The 18,123-nt window shown below is 35.6% G+C and overlaps 1 protein-coding gene across 8 annotated transcripts in view; it reads left to right on the forward strand.

Annotated features, from left to right (window-relative positions):
- CCDC18 (coiled-coil domain containing 18) overlaps positions 1-18,123 on the forward strand; it is a 115,510-nt gene that overhangs the window by 21,643 nt on the left and 75,744 nt on the right. For 6 of the 8 annotated variants that reach the window (XM_053214457.1, XM_053214460.1, XM_053214458.1 and 3 more), the window contains 6 exons: positions 4,240-4,336; positions 6,123-6,244; positions 7,196-7,487; positions 9,456-9,580; positions 10,413-10,573; positions 17,170-17,393. In XM_053214457.1, the coding sequence (XP_053070432.1) occupies positions 4,240-4,336; positions 6,123-6,244; positions 7,196-7,487; positions 9,456-9,580; positions 10,413-10,573; positions 17,170-17,393 (1,021 nt within the window). The remainder of the gene's footprint in view (positions 1-4,239; positions 4,337-6,122; positions 6,245-7,195; positions 7,488-9,455; positions 9,581-10,412; positions 10,574-17,169; positions 17,394-18,123) is intronic. The other 2 variants (XM_053214459.1, XM_027058576.2) reach the window with 1 other exon arrangement.

Consider the following 18,123-nt stretch of genomic DNA (forward strand, 5'->3'; position numbering starts at 1 on the left):
ACTGTGCCTGGGAGAATTAATTATTGATTTTAATAATTAGATCCCAGCTTTGAACTTGTAGGAGTACTGACAATACTGACTCTATCTTTGGCCTTCCATCTTGTTCATGTTCACTGGATTACCTCTCTTGGGGCTTATGTGTTCCAGGACCCTTGGAGATTAACATACATACCTTTTAGAAATGCCCATCAAGGTAGGGATGAAGAGAGGCTTGCTTTGGCCTCCCAGGAATCTGTAAGAAATAACATAGTCTTTTCCCTTTCTGACATACAGGTAGTGCCTCAAGGTTTGATTAAAGGTTAGCTGTCAGGTGCATGCAATCTTTTGAAATACATACAAAACCCTTTGATCTCACTACAGTGCTCTTCCCACTCCACTCCATGTGTCCCCTTGCTTTATTAAACCTATAGGCTAAGGTCTGGACTTTGTGGAGAATAGCTGCAGTGCTATGTGAATTTTTGCTGGTAGATATCTCCTCTCCCCACCACCCCTCTCCTGCATTAAGTTACCTTGAATAAAACTTCAAAAACTGTATGGAATGGTTAAGTGTCAGACTTTGGCTCAGGTCATGATCTCTGTTGGTGAGTTCGGGCCCCACATTGGTGCTGTGCTGACAGCTGAGAGCCTGGAGCCTTCTTTGGATTCTGTCTCTCCCTCTCTCTCTGCCCTACCCCCACTTGCACTCTGTCTCTCTCTGTCTCTCAAAATGAATAAATGTTAAAAAATTTAAAAAAAATTACAATGAGGTTGTAAAAATACAATCACTTAACACTATTAGATGGGCATAAGTTTTTAATTTGGTGATAATTATAATAACTTAGCATTCACTATATGGAAATACTTTTCTAAGTGCTTTAAGTGTATAACTCGTTTACTCTTCAAACAATCATAGAATATTGACAACATCCTCATTTTACAGATGAAGAAACTGAATTTGAGAGAGATTGAGAACACACAGAAAGTGGTACAGTGAGAATTTAAACCCAAACACTGTAGTGCTACGGCCTGCTAGATTGAATGCCATGCCAGAGGTAGTAGTGCAAAATGCTTAAGAGTTTTTGGAAACAGGTTATATTCCCTGTAATCTATGAGATCTTAGACAAGTTACTTAACCTGTGACTGCCTCATTTTTGGTACTTCATTATAGATTGTTGAGAGGCTGAAGTAGGTTATTTTATTATTATATACTGTTTTCTCTAAGCATGGGTGAAGGTGTAGTAGTACAGCAGAAACTCTTACACACATTTTTGGTTGGGAATGTAAATTGATAGTGCTGCTGTACCACTTTTTAAAAAAAGGTTTCAGGGGTGCTTGGGTGGCTCAGTTGGTTAAGCATCCAAGATGCTTGATTTCTGCTCAGTTTATGATCTCATATTTTGTGAGTTCAAAATGTCCGCAGTGTGAAGCCTGCTTGGGATTCTCTGTATCCCTTGCTCTCCGCCCCTCCCCCAAACACGGTTGCTCACTTGCTTGCTGTCTCTCTCAAAAAATAAATAAACTAGGGATGCCTGGGTGACTCAATCAGTTAAGTGTCTGACTTTGGCTCAGGTCATAATCTCTCAGTTTGTGAGTTGCTAGCCCTGCCTTGGATTCTGTGCTGACAGCTCAGAGCCTGGAGACGCCTTCAGATTTTGTGTCTTGTCTCCCTCTCTCTGTGCCCCTCACCCACTGTGCTCTGTCTTTCTCTCTCAAAGGTAAATAAACATTAAAAAAAAAAAAACTTAAAAAAAACTAATAAAAAAGATTTCATAAAGCTAAAGGTGCTCCTACCTTGTACCTTCAACTTGGAAATACCTTTTGGAAAGTATTTAGCAATTCAGCTCTTGTTTATTTAAACACATTTTTTTTTAGTATATGTGCTGCCGAAGCGAGCACATAAACACATTTTTTTTTTAATGTTTACTTATTTTTGAGACACAGAGAGACAGAGCATGAACGGGGGAGGGTCAGAGAGAGAGGGAGATACAGAATCCGAAACAGGCTCCAGGGCCTGAGCTGTCAGCACAGAGCTCTTGTTTATTTTAAAGAAACTCTCCCACATACTGCCAAGAAGCTGTGCACTGGGATGTTCACTGCAACATGTTTGTATTAGCTGGAAACAACCTCAATGTCTATCAAATAAAAAATGTACAGAATAAATTATACTGTTTTCATGCAATAGAATAGTATGCCCTAGATTTTAAAAAATGAACTATAGTCAGGGTGCCTGGGTGGCTCGGTCGGTTGAGCATCCGACTTCAGCTCAGGTCATGATCTCACGGCTTGTGAGTTTGAGCCCTACATCAAGCTCTGTGCTGACAGCTCAGAGTTTGGAGTCTGCTTCAGATTCTGTGTTTCCCTCTCTCTCTGCCCTTAACCCACTCACATTCTGTCTCTGTCTCTCTCAAAAATAAACATTAAAAAAATTTTTTTTAAATGAACTATAGTCACAAAGATGAACATAGATCTTGAATGATACTGAATAAAAGCAATCTGCAGAAGGATATATATAGTGTGATGCTATAAATATATATAGGGTGATCATATAAAGTATAAAAACATGGGAAGAAACTATGATGTTGTATTGAATATAAGATTACACAGATCTTAAGGTGCATCATTATTTAGGTAATCAGTAAGAAAAATATCACCGTGAAACTATTATATACCATTAATTATAAAATACATACCAATTTTAGAGGTGTTAAAATGATGAAAATAATGTGCCTCTTGGAATAAGTGAACTGGGATGTATTACTTGTGGGTTTAGGTGAACATGTGAACATACAAAATGTTTTGTAATAAAAAAAAAAAGACTACGGTTACCTTTGGAAGAAGTCAGGGGAATGGGACTTGGAAGGGACACAGGGACCTCAGCTCTGTAATGTCTATAATGTTTGCTTAAAGTAAAAAATGCTACATGAAACAAAAAAAAGAAGATTCATTAAAGCTTGATTGGGAGTACATGGATGTTTATGTATACTTTTCTGTATGGCTAAAATCTGTCTTTGCTTTTTTTTAATTGGTGGTGAGGAAGAGTAGGTAAGTGTAAAAGTGGATAAGTTTGTCTTAAAAGCAAGGACGAGAGAGGAAAGCATATCAGTGGAGGGTTTTGTTTAAGTGAGAAATACAGGTATCCTTTGCCCTCTGAGCTCTATTTATGCAAACTATGTAATGGAATGTATTCTCTTAGATTTTTAGATAAATCCCTTATTATTTTAAACTCTTACCAGGGCACGTGGGTGGCTCAGTCAGTTAAGTGTCCGACATCGGCAAGCCCTGCGTCGGGCTCTGCCAACAGTTCAGAGCATGCTTTGGATTCTGTGTCTCCTTCTCTTTCTGCCCCTCCCCACTTGCACTCTGTCTCTCAAAAATAAATAAACATTTAAGAAAATATTTAAACCATTACCATTTATCTAAAACTTTGGAACCAGATAGACACTTTGATATCCACAGTTGCTATCCAAACCTAAGTACTACATATATTTAGAAAGTAAGAGATACTTCCACTGAATTTGTAAACCAGTAGAGAAGAGACTGAAAGTATAGAAGATAGAGAGTTAAGTCCCTGAAAGGGGAAGAGCTGAGGTCTAGAGTGTAGAGAAATTCACTGTTGATAAGAGTAGAGTCACTAACTACCCTTACACTGGAATGAATATGATGAGAAGAGGTTTAAATAATAGAATAATTTTTAGAGGTAGCTATGAAATTGACTACATTGGCCCAATTGTCTCAACTCAGTGTGAAAAGTATGAGGAAAGGTCAGGGTCAACTAAGACAGTGCTTCATAGTGGGTAGATTTTTTTGTTCAGATTTTTACATCTTTTGGAAGTTACTACTGTCTTTTGAAATACCTTTTTGAAAATTTACTTGCCCTTTGCAAAGGTCACAGGATTTACCGAATATTTTTAATATACTAGACCATGGATTAATTCTGTAATATTTTGAAATTCTGATTTTTGAGTTTATACAGCCTAGGCTGCTTCCCTGATCTTTTCCAGATAGAGAAAACAATTGCTAACACATAAGAATGTATGTATGTTTCAAAGTTTATGTGGTGCTTTATATTTTATTTTTCATATTGATACAGTGAGGAAATTATTATAGTCTCTATTCTTCATTTTGCAGCTTAAGCTCAATACTCTTTTTTAGTACTGCTTGTCTCTAATTATTTCTTATAATAAAATATAGGTTACTTTGGAGTTTCACTAGTTAAATGCAGAGCATTCTTTACTTTTATTCTCCCTTTTTAAATTTTAGAGCTGAACGACAAAGGAATGAAGCACTATATAATGCTGAAGAGCTGAGTAAAGCTTTCCAACATTATAAAGAAAAAGTGGCTGAAAAACTGGAAAAGGTAAGAAGCAGTTGTGCAAATTCAGTATTTTTGGAACTGTCCCTATTCTAAAAATAAAAATAGACATAAATAGAATGTATTTGTTTATAGTTAAAGTGGGGAATAATTTTTATGACCTTGTAATAAAATCATTGGAATAAAGAATTGTAAATATTGGCTAAGGCTGGTGTTCATAATCTTATAATGAGCAGAAACTTTTTTGTCAAAGTGGGAAAAGAATGGAGACAAGGGGAAGAACAAAATACAGAGAAAGAAAAGAATACGGAGAAAGATGAGGTGAGTGAGCAGAGGTTGGAGCTGTAGAAGTAGAAGCAGAAAATTTGTTCCTATCACCTCCATGAAAATGAAGACAGAGTAGATTGTATAGCCTTCAGTTGTCTCCCTGGACCCACCACCCTGAGAGGATCTTACTCCTTCCTCTCAAAGGGAAAATTCCTTTAACAGATTCTACATGGTAGTATAGTGACTTTATTACAAATATTCACTTAATATTTTCAAGTCATATGGATAATAAAACCTGTTTGGAGGAAGGCTACATGTTGAGTATTTAGACATTGAGCTCAGAAGAGAGGTCTGGCTGATAGATACTAACATGAGAGAATTCCGTCTTGAGATAGTAATTGAAAAAGAGAAAGTTAATGATTCTGTTCAAAGGAAGGTAGAAGGGTAGAAGAAATATTATTATTAAAAGTTTAATAAGAAAGAAATACCATATGATTTCACTTATATGTGGACTCTAAAAGATAAACAAACAAAAAGCAGAAACAGACCCATAAATACAAAGAACTGATGAGGTGTTGGGCAAAATTGGTGAAGGGGAGTGGGAGATACAGACTTCCAGTTATGGCATGTGGAAGTCACAGGCATCCAAGGTACAGCATAGGGAATATAGTCACTTGTATTATAATAGTGTATGTAGCGTCAGATGATAGCTACACTTGTGAGCACAGCATAATGCATAGAGTTGCTGAATCACTGTATTGTACACCTGAAACTAATGTGACATTGTTTGTCAACTATATTTCAATGAAAAATTCTTAAAATCCTGTCAGATACTGTTCTTAAGTGTAAATCAGATCACTGTTTTGAAGGCCTTGGAGAAGATCCCTGTGGGAAGGAAATTTTGTAGGAGGGATTTTTAATAAAGTAATTTGTCGGGGGAGATAGAATACCTAGCAGGGGTAATATGTTCAGGGAGAGGGAGGACTTTATAGAGGAAAGAGAAAAATGTTAAGATGATTTTTTTTTCCACATTTCTCCTTAGGATTATCAGTTCAAACCACACTCAGTAGGTACCTCTAGTTAGGTCGATGTAACAGGCAGATCTGCCTATTCTGTCACTCCCACCACTCTCACCTGAGTGCTTGATTTTTGTCTGGTTTAGATTTGGACTGTAATTTCAGTGGGAGTATCTTGTGGCTAAAATTTCAAAAGTTATTTCTCCATAACATTTGCAGCATAGTTAGCCTCTAGTTAATTTCATGCAGCATCCCTGCATAAATTGCTTGCTTTGCTCCCGTGAGGCCAGAATGCTTCCTGTCGGGTGATAGTGCCATTGCCCCTCTGTCATAGGCTCTCAACCATGTCTGGACAGGCGGTGGCATCCCCCTCCTCGTCCTTTGTTACTGCCCGTCACTTTGCTCCTTTCACTACAAGGCTGGGGACTTACGTGTGAAATACTTACTCTACTCTCCTGCTTATTTCTGAAGTCACTACTTTTTAGTTTGAAACACCTAAAATTTATGACTACAGTAGTATGTCCACTTAAAACAAATTATTGTTTTAGGTTCAAGTTGAAGAAGAAATATTAGAGAAAAATCTAATTAGCTGTGAAAAAGAAAATAAAAGGCTGCAGGAAAAGTGTGGTGTATATAAAAGTGACCTTGAAATTCTGAAAGAAAAATTAAGGTACAGTATCTTGTTATGGAAAAAGGAGTTTTGTGTGGAAATGGAGAAAGAACTGAAACGTTTTAAAATAGAATATTTTGTATATTGTAATTGTGGCCTTAAATTACAAGAAAGCTAGGTTTCATGACTGCAATTGTTTTCTGGGTATAATGTTAGGATTTTTAATGAATAAAACGTGTTGATATTAATATACTTGCAAATATAGAGTGATATGATCAACATATTTGCTTTGCATATATTTAGAGAAGATGAACACAAACATCTCTGAAAATATTACTGCCTAGTGATCTGTTAATGGTTGATTACTATCTTTTAGAGTTGTGGCTAATAGTTCATGATTTTTCCTTATATAACCTAAAACTTTCTTGAAGTTGCAATATGTTGAATTAGGATGTGGGAGTTAGATCTCCTGTCTTATACTTTTATAAAGGGAGCACAAGTGCTTCAAAGATAATGGAGTTATCTTGCCTTCCTCCTTACTGTGAGACACTGGGAAAGTTTTATAACCTTTATATACCTTAGTTTCCTTATCTATAAACAGAGAGTGATAATCATGCTACCCACATAAAGTTGTGAGTGCCTGGCATGCAGAAAGTAGGTACTCAGTAAATGTGAGCAGGTATTATTATTTCAGAATTAAAGCTTTAAAATATTTTATTTTTTGAAAAATTTTAAATGTTTTTATTTGTTTATTTTTTAATATAATTTATTGTCAAGTTGGCTAACATGTAGTGTATACAGTGTGCTCTTGGTTTTGGGGATAGAGTCCTGTGATTCATCGCTTATATACAACACCCAGTTCTCATCCCAACAAGTGCCCTCCTCAATGCCCGTCACCCATTTTTCCCCTCCCCACCCCCTGCTTTAAAATATTTTAAAAGTGAGATTAACTAGGATTTACTGAAAATAAATATATATTTTGTTTTCATTTTTATGTTTTTTTCTTCATAGGCAGTTAAAAGAGGAAAATAACAATGGAAAAGAAAAATTAAGGATCATGGCAGTGAAAAATTCAGAAGTTATGGCACAACTAACTGAATCTAAACAAAGTATTCTGAAGCTAGAGAGTGAGTTAGAAGACAAAGAGGAAGTACTGAGAGAAAAATTTTCTCTAATGAATGAAAACCGAGAATTAAAGGTCCGTGTTGCAGCACAGAATGAGCGACTGGATTTGTGTCAGCAAGAAATAGAGAGTTCAAGGGTGGAACTGAGAAGTCTGGAAAAAGTTATGTCCCAGTTGCCAGTAAGTATGGATGAAAAGGAAACTTTTACTCAAGTGCTTTATAAGAGATCATCATTTTGTGGTTGCTTTATTAGCTTTTACTTTATGTTTTTTTTACATATCTATACTTTCAGTAATGAATTTCTTTTCTACCTAATCCCTTTTCTTTTTCTGCTCCTACCCTTTCTTAGTCTCTCAGACGCCCTATGTAAGAATGGCACAGGATTTTTAAAAAACAGCTTTATTCAAGTAATATTTGTATACCACAGAATTCACCCATTTTAATTGTACCATTCAGTGATTTTTAGTAAACTTACAAGTTTTGGAGCAATCACTGCAGTCCAGTTTTCAGTTTACCATTCAGAAGATTCCTTTACCACACTCACCCCTAGGGAACCACTAATGTATTTTCTGCCTCTAGAGATTTGTCTTTTTTGGATTTTTCATATAAATGAAATTGTACAATATATGGTCTTTAGCTTTCTAAAAATTTTTGAGGATCATTCATTGTGATATATATCAGTACTCCATATCACTTTATTGTTGAATATTATTCAACTGTATGGATACACCACATTTTATTTAACTGTTCACCAATAAGTAGATAGATATTTGGGTTGCTTCCATGTTTGGACTATTATGAACAATACTGCTACGAACATTTGCATACAAGTCTGTGTGTGGACATAGTTTCATTTCTCTTGAGTACATACCTAGGAATGGAATTGCTGGGTCATATGGTAAAGTTGTACTGAATTGTTTTCCAAAGTGGCTATACCATTTAACATTCTCACCAGGAATGTCTGAGAGTTCCTGTTTTTCTACAACCTAGCCAACATTTGTTATTGTCTGTCTTTTAGATTTATAGCCATCTTAGTGGGTGTGATGTGGTATCACATTGTGGTTTTAATTTACATTATTCTAATGACTAATAATGTTGAGCAACTTTTCGTTTACTTATTAAAATGTTTTTATGATAGCAGATGACCATCATTTCTCTTTCAGTTACATATATAACTATATATATAAGTGAGATTAGAAAGAAGGTTAAGTATAACTATGTCAGAAATCTGTTACTGATAATTGTAAAATAAAGGTGAGATCAGGAGAAAACTATATAAATGTGTCATGGCTGATTTCAAATATGTATATATGTATATATTTTTTAATTTTAAGTTTATTTATTTTGAGAGAGAGAGAACACAAATGAGGGAGGGTCAGAGAGAAGGAGAGACGGAATCCCAAGCAGGCTCCACACCATCAACGCAGAGCCTGACGCAGGGCTTGAACTCACAAGTGGTGAGATCAAGAGTTGGATGCCTAACCAACTGTGCCACCCAAATGCCCCGGTTTCAAATATATTTGGATGTGTGGTAGACTTACCAATTTTATTTCTTTGACTCTTACCTATTTTATTTTATTTTTAAAAATACAGCAAGGGCACCTGGGTGGCTCAGTTGGTTGAGCGTCTGACTTCAGCTCAGGTCATAATCTCAGGGCTCGTGGGGTTGAGCCTTATATCGGGCTTTGTGCTGACAGTGCAGAGCCTGCTTCAGATTCTCTGTCTCTGTCTCTTTCTCTCTCTTTGCCCCTCCCTCACTTGTGCGCGCTCTCTCTCTCTCTCTCTTTCTCTCTCCCTCCCCTTCACTCTCCCTCACTCTCCCTCACTCTCAAAAATAAATAAACATTAAAAAAAATTAAAAATATAGCTAAAGTGTTTTGGAAAATACTACATGTGCCTCTGTTGTTTTTCACATAATGTTATATTATGTGATACCTCCATAATGATTTATATAATGCAGGTTTATTTTAACTATTGTGATTTTTCTGTTATCTCAGTATTTCATAATGTATTTTTACATTTATCCTGTTGACAGACATTAGGTTGTTTCTATTAAATTCACACAATTTTTCAAAATTGGAGTTCTGAATAAAACAATTGCATCATAGATATTGTAAGTTTATGTATGTCTCTTTTTAAATTTGCAGTTAAAAAGAGAAGTGTTTGGTTTTAAATCATCTCTTTCTAAGCACCAGATGAGTAGTTTGTCAAACAAGGAAGACAATTACATTGGCTGCTGTGAGGCAAATAAAATGTTGATTTCAGAATTGAGGTATGGCTTTCAGATGCTGAAGTTGTAGCAAATACAGTGGTTTTTTTTAAATTGGCAGTTAAATTAAAATCCTTAATTGAGAAGATGAAAAATATATAGAAAAGTTCATCGAGTATTAAAACAAACAACTGTGTTTCCACAACTAAGACTTGATTCTTCTTAACATTCTGTGATATTTTTTTCAAATGTGTTTAAGTAAAACATAAAACATTACAGGGTGGACAATACCCATTGATCTTTCCCACTAGTCTCATTCTCCTCTTAAGAATACACCATCATGAACTGGGTACGTATTCTTCCATCCATTTTGTGTATGTTTACATTCACACATACATGCAAAATATATATGCTTATATTGTTTGTAATTTTGCTTTTTTACTCAGCATTATTTTTTAAATTCATACATGTTGAGGTGGGTAGTTAGAGTCAATGGGTGGATTAGTGTAGGTAGTTTTAATAGCTGTATAGGAGTCTGTCCTAGAACTGTGTCACCTAGAACTGTAGTTTTCTTCTGTTACAAACAGTGCTGCAAAGTACATACCTTTATGTATGTATTTGCCAGAGTGTCTCTAGTGTATATTCCTAAAAGTGAAAGTGCTGGGTTATAGCACTTTTTTTTTTTTTTTTTTACTTTTACTAGGTACTATCAAGTTTTTAAAGTAGTTGCACCAGTTTACATTCCCATCAGTGGTATATAAGAATTTCTACATCCTGCCCAAGAGTTAACTAATATCAGAATTTTAAAATTTTTGCCAACTTGAAAGGTAAAAATGGTGGGAGATATTTATATAGATCTTTCTAATAGTTTTTGGTGTATTTTGTTTTGTTTCAGGATTAAACTTGCAATAAAGGAGGCAGAAATTCAAAAGCTTCAGGCAAACCTGTCCGCGAATCAGTTATCTCAGAATCTTATTGCTTTTAATGACAAACAAGAAAGTGGCAAATTAAATAGTGTAGAGACAGAACCAGTAAAACTAGGAGGTAATCAATTAGGTGAGTGTATTAAATTCTTTTTTTAATTTTTTTTTTTAATTGATTTTTGAAGGAGAGAGATGGAGCATGAGCGGGGGAGGAGCAGAGAGAAAGGGAGACACAGAATCCGAAGCAGGCCCCAGGCTCTAATGCTGTCAGCACAGAGCCCGTCGTGGGGCTCGAACTCATGAACCGTGAGATTATGACCTGAGCCAAAGTCGGACACTCAATCGACTGAGCCCCCCAGGCGCCCCTAAATCGAATTCTTTAATTCTAAGTTGTTTATGATAGTTTTTTAGAGAAATGGATTATCAGATGTTTAGTTTGTATTATCAATAATCTGTTATTACTAGTTATGGGTTGGTAAGATAGCAAGAATTTCAAAATTGTTGAACTTTGCATTATTCTTTAAAAATGATAAAGCTACCCCTGGGTGGCTCAGTCAGGTAAGCGTCCAACTCTTGATTTTGACTCAGGCCATGATCTTACGATTTGTGAGTTTGAGCCCCATGTTGGGTTCTCTGCTAACAGTACAGAGCCTGCTTGAGATTCTCTGTCTCCCTCTCTACTCCTCCCTCTCTCTCAAAAACAAATTTAAAAAAACATCAAAAAATGTAGTTTACTGAAGTAAAATTTACTAGTAGGATACACCCATTTAAAATAACAAAGTTTGAAATGTTTTGTCAAATGTGTATTTTTTCATGTTTATACCCTTGTAACTATCACCACAATTAAAATATCTAACATTTCCATCAGAAGACTTACAAATGGCCAACAGACACATTAAAAAAATGTTCAACATCACTGATCATCAGGGAAATGCAAATCAAAACCTCCATAAGACATCACCTCACACCTATCAGAATGGCTAAAACCTAAAACACAAGGAATAACAAGTGTTGTTAAAGATGTAGAGAAAAAGCAAGGCTCGTGCACTGTTGGTGGGAGTGCAAACTGGTGTAGCCACTGTGGAAAACAGTATGGAGTTTCCTCAAAAACAAAGCCAAAAGCACACTGTATATACAGTGTATGTTAGCTAACTTGGCAATAAATTGTATTTAAAAAAAATTAAAAATCACCATATGATCCAGTAATTCCACTACTGGGTATTTACCCAAAGAAAACAAAACTATTAATTCAAAGATACATGCACTCCTATGTTTATTGTGGCATTACTTACAATAGCCAAGATATGGAAGCAACCTAAGTTTCCACTGATAGAAGAATGGGTAAAGAAGATGTGGTGTGTATATATGTGTGTGTGGAATATTACACACACTGGAATATTACTCAGCCATAAAAAGAAATGAAATTTTGCCTTTTGCAACAGCATGAATGGACCTAGAGGATACAATGATAAATAAAGTATATCAGACAGAGAAAGACAAATACCATATGATTTTATTCATATGTGGAATTTAAGAAACAAACCAAATGAACAATGAAAAACAGACCAAAAAATCTCTCTTAAATATGGAGAACAAACTGGTGGCTGCTAGACTGGAAGTGGGTGGAAGAAAGAGTAAAATAGATAAAAGGGTATTAAGAGTGCACTTATCATGATGAGCCCTGAGTAATGTGTAGAAATGTTGTATTACCATATTGTACACCTGAAGCTAACATAACATGCTATGTTAATTATACTGAAAACCAAAAACAAAAAAAGCCATTTTCCTAAGGATCCCTTATACTCCTTAATTTTCTTTGGGTTCAATTCTGTCTTTAACTTTTCTTAAAATGAAAGCTTAGATTATTGATTTTAAACCTTATATAAGTATTTAAGGGTATAAAATACTTCTCTTTAGGCAGTGCTATACCTGCATCCCACTAATTTTTATATATTGCATTTTCATTTTATTCACTTCAAAATATCTTATAATATCTCTCGTGTGTATTTATTTCCAAATATTTAGAATTTTCCAGGTGTCCTTTTGTTATTAGTAGTAGACATTAAGTTGTTTCTAATAACCTAATTCATGAATGAACCTGATTTCAGTTCTTAAAAATGTTTTGAGATTTAGTTTATTGGCCAGCATATGGACTATCTCGATTGTTTTAAATGCACTTGAAAAAATTGTGTATTCTGGGGACTATTGGGTAGAGTGAACTTCAATCATATTAAACTTATTTATAGAAGCTTGAGTCTTCTTTCCCCCTAGTGATTTTCTGTGTACTTGTTCAATTACTGAGAAAAAAATCTTGAAATCTTCAGATATGTATGTGAGTTTGTTAATTTATCCTTTTAGTTCTGTGAGTCTGAACTCTGCTTTACCTAAAATTAATATAGTTACTCTATCTGGGGCACCTGGGTGGCTCAGTCGGTTAAGTGCCCGACTTCTGCAGGTCATAATCTCACGATCCATTGAGTTTGAGCCCCGGGTCGGGCTCTGTGCTGATAGCCCAGAGCCTAGAGCCTGCTTCGAGTTCTGTGTCTCCCTCTCTCTGCCCCTCCTTTACCCCTGCTCACACACTGTCTCTCTCTGTCTCAAATATAAACAGACATTTAAAAAAATGTGTTAATATAGTTACTTGAGCTAATTTTTTATTGGTATATAATTGACATATAATATATTAGTTTTAGGTGTATGTCATAATGATGTGATATATGTGTATATTTTGAAATGATAACCACAATAATAAGTCTATGTAACATCCGTCATCCCAGATAAGTAACAAGTTTTGGGGAGGGATGAGAGCTTTTAAAATCTACTCTCAGGGTACCTGGGTGGCTCAGTCAGTTGAGCATCCGACTTCGGCCCAGGTCATGATTTCATGGTTCGTGAGTTCGAACCCCATGTCAGGCTCTGTGCTGACAGCTCAGAGCCTGGAACCTGCTTCAGATTCTGCGTACCCCCACCCTCTCCGCCCCACCCCTGCTTGTGCTCTCTCTCTCTGTCTTTCAAAAATGAATAAACGTAAAAAAAAAAAAATTTACGATCTACTCTCAACAAGTTTCAAACATATAATATTATTGACTATAGTTACCATGCTGTATATTATATCTATACCCAGGAGTTGTTTATCTTATAACTGAAAGTTTGTACCTTTTGACCACATTTACCCATTTTCCCCACTACTAACCCCTACCTCTGGCAAATAACACTCCGTTCTATGAGTTTGTTTCATTTGTTTGTTTGTTTTTATATTTCACATGTAAGTGAGATCATACAGTATTTGTCTTTCTCTGCCTGGCTTTTCATTTAACCTGATGTCCTCAAGGTTCATCCATATTGTCACAAGTAAAAAGATGTCTTTTTGGGGCGCCTGGGTGGCTCAGTTGGTTGAGCGTCTGACTTCGGCTCAGGTCACGATCTCATGGTTTGTGAGTTCGAGCCCCACATTGGGCCCTGTGCTGACAGCTCAGAGCCTGGAGCCTGCTTCAGATTCTGTGTCTCTGTCTCTCTCTCTGCCCCTCCCTGCTCATGCTCTGCCTATCTCTCAAAAGTAAATAAACATTAAAAAAAAAGTCCTTTTGGGGGCACCTGGGTGGCTCAGTTGGTTAAGCGTCCGACTTCGGCTCAGGTCATGATCTCACAGTTCGTGGGTTCGAGCCCCACATCGGGCTCTGGGCTGACAGCTCAGAGTCTGGACCCTGCTTCGGATTCTGTGTCTCCCTCTGTCTGCCCCTCCACTGCTTGCACTCTGTCTCTTGCATCGTCTCAAAAATAAATAAACATTAAAAAAAAAAAAGTCCTTTTTATGGCTAAATAGTATTTCTGTGTGTGTGTGTGTGTGTGTGTGTGTGTGTGTGTGTGTGTGTGTATGCTACCTTGTATTTATCCATGCATCTGTCAGTGGATGCTTAGATTACTTCCATGACTTGGCTATTGTAAATAATGCTGCAATGTACATATGAGTGCAGATAGTGATTTCATTTCCTTCAGGTAAATATTCAGAAGTGGAATTACTGCATATGTGATAGCTCTATTTTTAATTTTTAAAGGCAATTCCATATTGTTTTCCATAGTGGCTCTACCAGTTTACATGTTCACCAACAGGGCACAAGGGTTCCCTTTTCTCCACATCTTCACCAATGCTTATTTCTCATCTTTTTGATGATAGCCATTTTTGTAGGTGTGAAGTGATACCTCATTGTGATTATGATTTGCATTTCTTTGATGATTAGTGGTGTTGAACATCTTTTCATGTGTCTATTGGTCATTTGTATATCTTCTTTGGAAAAATGTCTTATTTAGACCTTCTGCCCATTTTTAATTGGTTTTTTTTTGTTTTTTTTGTTTTTTTTTTGCTATTGAGTTATATGAGTTTTTATGTATTTTGGATATTAATCCTTTATCAGATATAGATTTACAAATATTTTCTCCCATTCTGTAGGTTGTCTTTTCATTTTGTTGATGGTTTCTTTTGCGGTACAGAAGCTTTTTACTTTGATATAGTCCCACTTGTTTATTTTTACTTTTTTGCTTTTGCTTTTGGTGTTGAATCCAGAAATTACCATCACCAGGACTGATAGATCTAAGAGCTTTTTACTTATGTTTTCTTCCAGAAGTTTTATGTTTTAGGTTTAATATTCAAGTCTTTAAACCATTTTAAGTTGATTTTTGTCTACTTAAGATAGTGGTCTAGTTTCATTCTTTTGCATATGGCTGTTCAGTTAACCCAACAGTGTTTATTAAAAAGACTGTCCTTTCCCTATTGTATGTTCTTGACTCCTTTGTTGTAAATTAATTTACCTTTATTTTGAGAGAGAGGGAGGGAGGGAGGCAGGGAGAGAATGAGGAGGGGAAGGGCAGAGAAAGAGGGAAAGAGAGAGAATCCCAAGCAGGCTGCATGCTGTCAGTGCAGAGCCCAACTCAGGGCTTGATCCCACAAACCGTGAGGTCATGACCTGAGCTGAAATCAAGAGTTGGACAACTGACTGAGCTACCCAAGCACACCATATGTCTGTTTTTAATGCCAGTACCATACTGTTTTGATTACTATGGTTTTACAATACAGTTTGAAATTAGGAAGTGTGACGCCTTCAGCTTTGTTTTACTTTCTCAAGATTACTTTAGCTATTTGGGGTCTTTTGTGGTTCCATACAAATTTTAGGATTGGTCTTTTGTTCTATAAAAAAAATGCCATTGGGATTTTGATAGGGGTTGAATTAAATCTTTAGATTTAGGTAGTACGGAGATTTTCACGGTATTAATTTTTCCAGTCCATGAACATGAACTATCTATTAATTTGTGTCTTCAGTTTCTTTCATCAGTGTCTTATAGTGTTTAGTGTACAAATCTTTCCCCTCCTCAAATTTATTCTTAGATATTTTATTCTTTTTGGGTCAATTATAAATGGGATTGTTTTCTTAATTTTCTTTCTGATCATCACTCCACCTGTGTTTGATTAGAGTTTTCCTGGTATGACTTTTTTCATCCTTTTAGTCTGTATTTTTTATAGATAAAGTGAGTTTCTGATAGAGAGCATATAATTGGTTCTTGCTTTTATATTCTAACATTTTTTGCTCATTCAGTGGAATGTTTAGACACATTTAATGCAACTATTGGTCTTTTTTGGGTTTAAGTTTATCATCTTGGTATTTGTTTATTATTTATGCTAATGGCCTTTATTCATCTTGCCTGCCTTCTTTTAGATCAATTATATTTTAGTATTCTATTTTTTTTTAATCTTCACTATTGATTAGTTAACTATACTTCTTTACTTTCTTAGTGGTTGCCTTACTGGTTAATATATGTATCTTTAATTTATCATTGTCTGTCTTCAAATATGATTGGCTTCTGGCAGGAGGAATGACAGCAGAGAGAATTAGCTATCAAAGTGATTAGAGAGAATAGGGAAGAGAGTGATGGTGTTATTAGCAGAGTGAATGCTAATTATTAGAGATGTTGATAAATATGTCATAAGTTCTCTTACATCAAAGAGTATAGAACTAATGATAGCCTAGAAAGTGAAATATTAGGGATATGGAGAATTGATAGGAAATGGCTACTTGTGCTGCCCTCGAAGAAGGCATAGTGCATCTCCACTTACTTCCATAAGTGTGTTCTCTTGCAGTCATATACATTATCCCTCTTTAAAGCACTCCTGAAAGCTCAGTTACTTTTAGGTGGGAATAGGTTTATATATTTATAGTGGAGAAAGTATATATTCAAACAGCTACCTTTGATAACCCTCAGTAGTTTTAAGAAAGCATCACTGAATTCTCAGTTTTCAGCTTTTGAACTTGCATCTGTATACAATAAATAAAAATATGCTCTAGAGAAATTTTATGATTAACTTCAGTTTAAGGAAATAATGATTTTTTAACAATGATTTTTTTAAACAATGATTTTTTTTTTTTTTTGCAATGTTTTCTATCCGAACTACGGGGATTTTTATAGGTGGAGAAGGACTCTTTTTAGTATTAAGGAATAGTCTGGAAAAGTGAGTGACTCAGAAGTTATTCCTACTTTGTTATGTACTTAATAATAGAAAGTATGTTACTTGCCATGTTCCTTCATTACCTTTTCCTTAAAGTACATCTCATTCTCTGTTCCCTTTAGTATTCTTTAGATAAGAAATTAAACTTTATTTATGATTAAATCTTTCAACATTGAAATAGGGTTTTTTTCTGTAAGTTTTATACAGAGGAATTTTCCTTTTATGTTTGTCAGCAGAAAGAATAAAAGACCAAAATCAACATACTGTGAACAAGCAATATGAAAGAGAAAGGCAAAGACTTGCTTCTGGAATAGAAGAACTACGTACTAAGTTGATGCAAATAGAAGCTGAGAATTCTGATTTGAAGGTTAACATGGCCCACAGAACTAGTCAGTTTCAGCTGATACAAGAGGAGCTGCTGGAGAAAGCTTCAAACTCTAGCAAACTTGAAAGTGAAGTAAGCTTGAATTAGCTGTTTATATGTACTAACTTTGGAGACAAAAAAAAGGTAGAGTTTTGTAAAAGTTTTATGTGTAAGTCCAGATTTATACATCAAAAGGAATTAATGGTACCACATCAGTTATAAATTCTTTTAAAATTATATTGGGAAACCTTCTGTTAAAAGTAAGAAATTACTCTTTAGTGGCTAACAGGTCTCAGATATGGTGGAACTTGTATTGTATTGCAGTCTGTTATTTCTTCCAAGTATAAGTTAATATGGCCAGGGGCACCTGAGTGACTCAGGTTAAGCGTCCAGCTTCAGCTTAGGTCATGATATTGTGGCTTGTGAATTTGAGCCCCACATGAGGCTCTGTGCTGACAGCTCAGATCAGAGCCTGGAGCCTGCTTTGGATTCTGTCTGTCTGCCCCTCCCCTGCTGTGCTTGTTCTCTCTCTCTCTCTCTCTCTCCCTCAAAAAAAAAAAAAAAAATGAACATTTAGGTTAATATGGCTAATACACATTGACAAGTAAAGAACTTGGATTATATAATTGGAAGAAAAGGAGTGATAATAGAGGATTTTGATTGTTAGCAAACAGCAGAATCACCTAGGAAGCTGGTTAAACATGTAGATTTCTGGGTACTGTTCCAGTGATTCTGATTCAGTAGATTTAGTCCATGTAAATCTAAATTGTAGCCATTAGCTTACTTAGAAAATATCCTAGTACCCAGTGCTAATATCATCGTC

This window comes from Acinonyx jubatus, chromosome C1 (assembly GCF_027475565.1).
Source record: "Acinonyx jubatus isolate Ajub_Pintada_27869175 chromosome C1, VMU_Ajub_asm_v1.0, whole genome shotgun sequence".
NCBI classification, from domain to species: domain Eukaryota; kingdom Metazoa; phylum Chordata; class Mammalia; order Carnivora; family Felidae; genus Acinonyx; species Acinonyx jubatus.